At 46.2% G+C, this 7822-nt stretch overlaps 1 protein-coding gene across 1 annotated transcript; it reads right to left on the reverse strand.

Annotated features, from left to right (window-relative positions):
* Window positions 1–2999: 2999 nt before the first annotated feature.
* On the reverse strand, window positions 3000–7118 carry S100z (S100 calcium binding protein Z). The gene is made up of 3 exons (XM_006985775.3): window positions 7036–7118; window positions 6536–6780; window positions 3000–5594 (listed from the first exon to the last, which is right to left on the reverse strand). The coding sequence occupies exons 2-3, from the start codon at window positions 6674–6676 to the stop codon at window positions 5415–5417; spliced, it is 321 nt and encodes a 106-aa protein (XP_006985837.1). The 5' UTR covers window positions 6677–6780; window positions 7036–7118; the 3' UTR covers window positions 3000–5414.
* Window positions 7119–7822: the final 704 nt, after the last annotated feature.

Genomic DNA, 7822 nt, shown 5'->3' on the forward strand with positions numbered 1-7822 from the left:
GACATTCAGAAATGTTCTGTCTGGGAATAGTATATAAAAGATGCTGGATAAAATTAAGGCTGGGCAGGCTAGAAAGATACCTCAGCAGTTAAGAGTTTTCACTGCTCTTGTGCTGAGGACCTGGGTTAATTCTCAGCACCCACATCATTGCTCATAACCTTTTGTAACTCCTGCTCCAGGAAAGCTTACGGTTTTTCTGACCCCCACAGGCTCCTGAATGCACATAGTGTACATACATACACTTTTGGGTACACACAAATACACATAAAATAATACTTCTTTAAAGTAAGGCTGGGAATCTCTTCATATGTATCATATTTTGAAATTCTATTGATAGTTGAAATAACTATATAAACTTCTCACATGAAATTGTAAGAAACACTAATTTAAGAGGCTCTTTGTTAGGAGTTGGGGATTTAGCTCAGTGGTAGAGCGCTTAAGGCCCTAGGTTCGGTCCTCAGCTCCGGGGGCGGGGGGTGGGGGGGTGGGGGGTGGGTTGGGAGGTTCTTTTTTCCGATGTAATGATCTCTTTAAATCTCTGTGTATGTGGGGTGTGTGGGCATGAATGTGGACACTCAACATGCCATGCCATATGTGTGGAGGTCAGAGGGCAACCTTGCCCTCACCATCTTCTTTGTTTGAGACAGGGTCTCTTCTTGTTTGCTACTGCAAACCCCGGACTATCTGGCCCATGAGCTTCTGGAATCTCTACCCCCAACTTGCCAGAGAAGCACGTGATTACAGCTGCACATTACTGCGTGCAGACTTACACGGGTTCTGGGGATCTGAACTCAGGTTCTCATGCATGGCAAACACTTTACCCACTGAGCCCTCTCAAGAGCCCCTGATTTAACACATAAACTTTGCTTTTGGGGGTTCTGGAACTGTGTCCCACAAGTTTTGCTCTGATGAACTTCCAATATGTTCAATGTGTATTGGACATTTTCCTTAAGATTTCCTTTTAAAGCTCATGCTTAAAAAAAAATGTGCCGGGTGGTGGTGGCGCACGCCTTTAATCCCAGCACTTGGGAGGCAGAGGCAGGCGGATCTCTATGAGTTCCAGGCCAGCCTGGACTACCAAGTGAGTTCCAGGAAAGGTGCAAAGCTACACAAGAGAAACCCTGTCTCGAAAAACCAAAAAAAAAAAAAAAAAAAAAAAATGTTTTTTAAATTGCATTTGAGCCGGGCGGTGCTGGCGCACACTTTTAATCCCAGCACTCGGGAGGCAGAGCCAGGCGGATCTCTGTGAGTTCGAGACCAGCCTGGGCTACAGAGTGAGATCCAGGAAAGGCGCAAAGCTACACAGATAAACCCTGTCTCGAAAAACAAACAAACAAACAAGCAAAATTGCATTTGCATGGTGATGTGTATGTGTGTGCCTTTGCCGCCTGAGCTGTCCTGCCAGCTCTTGTGTATTTCTTTTAACCAAACTGAGATCATGTCAAAATCCTGCTATTTAAAGTTCATATTAGGGACACAAAACGAACAGCCCAGGAGCAAGCCTGATGATCTGAGTTCAATGCCCAGGATCCCCATGGTGGGAGAGAACGGACTCCTGCAAGTTGTCCTCTGACCTTCACATACCCACACACGAATACACCGCTAAATAAATAAAATGGGAAAAACACATTTAAATAGTGAATGACTTCCAATCCGATCAACACCCGGCTGAGAGTTGTCTAGGAAGGGCAGATGCTCAGTTTTAGGGCACATGAATATCTGATCACCCTCCCTAGGTGCGGGAGGGGTCAGAGGGTCTGCTTCTCTATAAACTTACAGGTACTGCTAACAGAAACAGTCTAGACTCTAGGATAAAAGGGGAGAACTCGGAATGGCTGCCGAGAGGAGCGGGTTAGGAACACAGTCAATAGCTCTTGCCGGGTCGGGTCGTGTTCTTTCTGGAGGGAATCAGACAAAACAAGGACATTAGGGAGGAGAAAGCCAGGGGCAAAGTGAGGGATGAAGAGTGGAAGACACAGGCACACCAGGGGTAAATGCAACCTTAGGCTAGAAAAGCATGACTCCCCGTTAAAATAAGACAGCAGAGCGGGGAGGCTGGACACTGTAGTCACTAGACAACTTGATGTCCAAGTACATTTACTATGAGGCAAAGTGTCTAGAGTAGATAAGTCTTTATTATTTTTTTAAAACTTTAGTGTGTGTGTGTGTGTGCAAGTCACATGCTAATGGGTGCCCATGGAAGCGAGAAGAGTGTCAGATCCCCTGGAGCTGGAGTTATAGGTAGTTGTGAGCCACCAACATGGGTACTGGAAACCAAACCTGGGTCCTTAGAAAGAACCTCAAGCACTCTCAACTGCTGAGCCATCTTTCAGCCCCTTGAGTGAGGCTTAACACTGGTTGACAGCTGTTGGAGTCCTGTTGCCCAGGCCCTACTGAAATAAATTAGAATATTGGGGCAGAGTGGTGGAGCATATCTCTCTATATATCTGTTTGTCTGTCTGTCATCTATTTACTTTTGCTTTTATTTTTAAGACAAAAAATGATTCTCCTGCCTCAGCCTCCCCAGTGCTGGTCTTGCATGTGTGAGCAGCCACGCTTGACTCAGAGATCTATATTTCAAAGTAGCATGGCCGTCGTAAGATGAAGAAAGAACTCCACACCTCAGCTGTGAAGATTTAAACCTTTACGGGGGCCGTTTAAAAACGAATTGCAGATTTCTCACATTAGTACCCGTTACCCTGTTCTCCTGCCTTCCTACACCCCACGCCCTTGGGTACCCAGAACTTGACTCTCCCAAAGCATCCCTTCTAGTCCATGCCCACTGCCTTGCCCATGTTTCTCATTCTTTAATAACACTCCCCATGTCTTTGTCCTGCCCACCTCTGCCTCTGGAAGGCCTTCCCTGACCCTCTTCTTGTTCAGTGTTCTAACATGGTCAGTACTCTCAAACCCAGGACTCCACACAGTCTCAGGCTCTACTTAAGGACCTCAGTAAATAATGACCACTGGCAGGCACCCATTCAGAGACAGCTTGTGAATGTATTTAAGTTTCAAGTTTATTTAAACTCTAGAACATGAAAAACAAACCAACAACAACAATAACAAAACAAAACAAAACACCAGCGTCCCTCGACATAGGCACTAAGTAATTTTGCCTTCAACAAACTTATTTTGTGTAGCTAGTCAAAGGGAGGAGAGGGGCATAGAGAAGAAAGGAAAGCCTGTCCACTTGAGAAGGACTTCTGGTACACTGTGTAATTCTTACTCATTTGAAATCTAATTTGAGGCTTAAATTGCTTTTCCTTACTTTTGATTGATTTTCAGAAACACCATGAAATGAACATTGTTTTCTCCTTACTTCTGTTGGGAGAACATCCTTCCAAGACCAGGACAGCGAGGAAATTTGGGGATTTACTTTCCATGTTTCAGTGAGCCCGACTTAGAAAATGCAAACATCAGATCAAATTGAAATGGAAAGTGTAAAGGCCCCTGAAGATGCCCAGGCTTTCATGGGCAAAGCAACCTCTATTGTATGAAGTTTTTATTTTCAATTAAAAAAAAAAAAAAAGACAAAAAGGGAAAGAAGCTACACACAGTCAAAATCCATGTCCAGTTTTGTTTACTTTCTTCTGATCCCTTTAAAAGTCAGGAGTAAGTGCATTGAAGAGTACAGGTTTTTTGTTTTTTGTTTTTTCTCTTAAGTGTTCTGCCCATCTGCTGAATACTCCACAGACTGTCTGCTTAAAACTGGTTTGAAGAAGGCAAAAACATCATTCTATGTAAAGGAAATGTAGCAGGTCTTCGATCTAGAACGTCAGTGACTGGCAAATTCCTTCTTGTGTGTATTACAGAAATACCTATTGAGAACCTATCACCTGTGGGCCAGGGACTAGGGCCTTTTCTAATCCACATCAGCCCCTTCAGCATCACTGCCGTCACCATGAGCTCTGCCTCGACAGCCTAGCCACCCATCCTCCCTTCTCATCTCGCTCCTCATGATTTATTTCACCCTCCTCCCAGCTCTTACTGCTCCTTCCCTGGCTTCCGAGGCACCACGCCCTCCTGGCTTTCCTGCTGTCTCCCTGGCCACTGTCACTCATGTTTGACACAGAATAAATTGGCTCTGATTCTCTGGAAGATGAGAGCCGTGTTTGGGACAGACAACCCATCTGTCTTTGATCTCCACCATCCTCGAGGACCAAATGAACGCTCCACCCTACCCCACCCCCAGCCTCACGTTGACATTCCAAAGGAAATGGAAGAATTAATAAGTAGAAGACCTACAGCCTCTCCCAGAGATGGCAAAACATCCCCAGAGATTCCTAGCAGGCTTCTGCTTCCCCTTCTTAGTTCAGTTGTTCAGTAGGCCTGGCTCCCCCAGCAGTACAACATATTGGGAAACACATCTTTTCTTCTGGTTGCATGCCACCCTGCAAAAACAGTTCCGGTGTGCAGAGAAAGGCAGGCCATGTGTCAGGCCGACAACAGTCTACCCTGTCAACCCCATAGATCTTGCCAGTCTCTCTCCCCAAAGCACTTGAGCTGCATGCCTTCACCTCCATCACTGAATCCTGGCTTGAGCCATGGTGAGCTGCCACGTTGAGCCGCCACGGTCTTTCACCCAGACCCAGCAGCGTCCCCTTCACAGATGCTCTCTGTACCCTGCCTTCCCCAGTACCTAGGATCATCCCTTCAAATATCAACTTCCTTTCTTCCTACTCCCCCGATTACCTGTCACAGTCTGGATCCCCAGAAGCTGACATTTAGTCAAGGATTCTTGTCCAGGTCACTAATGTTAGGCACAGCAAACAAGTTGGAGCACTCTAGCAAGACTAAGAAGGACAGAGGGAAGGGAGCAAGTATCCATCCCCAAGGCCTGATGCCACTTAACCTTAGGGAAAGCTGTGGGAACTGGTATCCCGTGTAAAACACTCAGCCCCGGGGCGCGTGGGAGGGCGTTTACACACCAACTCCTAAGATTCGCTGTATTCAGTTCTTACAGCTTGAACACCTCGTCCTGAATCCGGCCATCCCAGTCTAACCCAGCCTTTCTCTTTACCAGCCTCTCTGCTCACAACCCCTCACAGCTTCTGCTATTTGAAGCACAATTAGGAGCCCATAGGGAGGGCCGAGGAATCTCTTCAGGAATAAAGGAATTGCAAAACCACGATGTAAGAATGAGGTCTTGAAAGCTCACCAGCTTTGAGTCTCATTTCAAAAGTGGCTAAATTTGGGGGTGCTCTCTATTTGACAAATAAAGCATAACATTTTTAATAATATAGGTAAATTTTAAAGAGGGCATAAGACCTGGAGTATTTGTGTAAAGTCACTATGTCAGGGTGAATAAAGCTTAATTAATGCTAATAAGCATACACATATAACATCTATAAGTCATATCACTGTGTCTAGGAACGGGAAGGATATAGACTCACAGCAGGCACAGAACTCTGCATCTATTTCTGCCTTGCGTCAGCCTGCTTGTCTTTCTTCTTCAGCTGCTCCACAAAGTAATCGTTACAAGCAACTGTCAGAGCCGCCACCATGACCACAAATTCATTAAAATCCACTTCGTTGTCCTTATTGGCATCCAGGTCCTGCATTATCTTATCCACCAACTGGGGGTCCTTTTGGCACTAAAGAGAAAAAGAAAAGTGTCTAACTCGGAGGCCTGGAGCATCATGACAACAGAGGTCACATCTTCCTTTGGTTTGTATGGGAATTTTCATTCTCATTTTAGCACCTAAACACGACTCCCAAGAGTCTATTTACAAGACCAGGGCCAGCCTAGAGCCTAGCCCCTGTCCCGGGTCCACAGAACGCCAGCTCAGACCCAAAGTCCAGAAAAGCAAACACTAGCAGGCTCAAGTGAATTATGGATACCGGAAATGCATTTCCTGGACATTGCAGGCACGAGACCAGGACACCTGAAGATAGCTGTGTGACATATAAACAGCAGCTTCAAAGTCAAAAGGGACAAGGAGTGACATTTACCATCGGTAGGCTTTTGAGCACTCACGGAACATTTTAGAATTCCCTTAGTTGTCCCATGGGAAGAACAGTCTCTATCCACATGCTATGAAGATGCTTTAACACATTTGAAGGTGCTTAGTACCAAGTTCACTAGATACAGCCAGTACAAGCACTAGACACCTGGATACATTTGAATTTCAGGTAAACAACATGTGTTTTGTGTGTCTGTGTCTCCTTGAAACATGCAAAAAGGAGTACCCAGGAGCCATTTTCCTTACTGCTAGAGTTAGGTTCTCCAGGTGTTGACAACTACGTTGAGTTTATTTTTTTTAAATCCAATATCCAATATTTTGCTGCAGCAATAAAAGATATAACTAGTTATACCCAGGGTTATCCTCACAATTAATAATGGTAGTGTGCCTGGAGCTTTATACAGCAGAAAGGAAAATGGTTCCTGCCAATGTGTGCAGAAAACACAGATCTCCAAGGGCTCTTCCCAGCACTTAGGGTCTAGAAACCAATTATAGAGAGAATGTCCGTAATACCTGCCCTAAAGCCATATCCCATCCACGCCCTAGCAAACGAGGCAGGAAAACGGCCTCACCGTGAGGAATTCTGTGAGCTCCCGCTGTAATAACATCTTCAGCTCCCCTTTGTTGAGCTTGAACCTGTCCCCCTCTTTGCAAGAGTAGCGGTGGAAGATTCGGATCATCGTGTCCATGGCCATCTCCAGCTGGGTGGGCATGCTGGTAGCAGAGCGGATTACTCCCGGAGCAGGTCACCAACCCAGGGAGAAGGACAGCACTTGTTCAAAGGAAGCAGATGCAGGGGGGATACGTCGACTCTCTCCTGAAAATAGAACACACAAGTGATAGTTCTTAAACTGTAAGGATCGTCCACTAAAGACCGTGTTCCACGCATTCTAGAGCAAGCTGCAGGCGAGAGCTTTGCAGGTGGCTTTTCTGCTGGCCAGTTCCCACTCCTCCAGGCTGTGTGCCTCCAGCAGTTCATAGGTGAGCAACTCGACAGGCCCAGAGTCATGCTAGAACACAGAACTGAAAAAAAAAATAAAGCAAAAGAGAAAGAAAACCCCTTACTTCCTACCCGTTCAGCAGGAGGCAGCTGTCTGCAGGTGTTCCCGATTATGATCTGAGCCCTGGTCGCTGGGTTTCCACCTGGCACACCTGTTCCCAACAAATGACAATTATCGGAGGCAAGAGACTCAACTCTGAGGCCGCGGAGTCTGTTTTTAATCAGCAGAACGAACAGGTGTGCGCTGCTGCCCCAAGGGCTGTGGAGGAAGGTGGGTGATCGCCGGGCCTTAGGGAAGACTGCAGCGTGGGAAGGAAAGCCCTCTGTTCCGCTCATGTGGGAATATGGGTAGAAGTATAGTTATTGAAGTTGATGGCTAGGATGGGGTCTAAAAGGAGCAAAGAAGGGGTGTGTGTGTGTGTGTGTGTGTGTGTGTGTGTGTGTGTGTGTGTGTGTGTGTGTGTGCTCGAGCGCGCAAGCTTGTGTCAGCCTAATGAACCGCTGAGGCCTCAACTAGTACGTGGATCGCATTATAAGTGACAAGGTGGTTGAGCATTAAATCTTCCTGGCTTGTTCAGTAGCCACCGATTTTAGCCCGATCAAGTACAGAAATGCATTACCTGCTAACTGTGGATGATAGGAAAACGGTGTATGCAGGAATGTATAGCGGGATTCCCAGGTAAGAAAAACCTTAAGGAAAGGATGCTGGGACGGTGACTCACAAGCACAAAGGCTCGAGCTGGATCCCTACCAACCATGTAAAAAGCCAGATGTGGTGGCCAGAGGAACCTTATCTTGAAGAAAATCCTACTACTGCTTTTCCTGGAGTGTGTTAAATGCAAAAAACGCAGATGATGCT

This window comes from Peromyscus maniculatus, chromosome 15 (assembly GCF_049852395.1).
Source record: "Peromyscus maniculatus bairdii isolate BWxNUB_F1_BW_parent chromosome 15, HU_Pman_BW_mat_3.1, whole genome shotgun sequence".
NCBI classification, from domain to species: domain Eukaryota; kingdom Metazoa; phylum Chordata; class Mammalia; order Rodentia; family Cricetidae; genus Peromyscus; species Peromyscus maniculatus.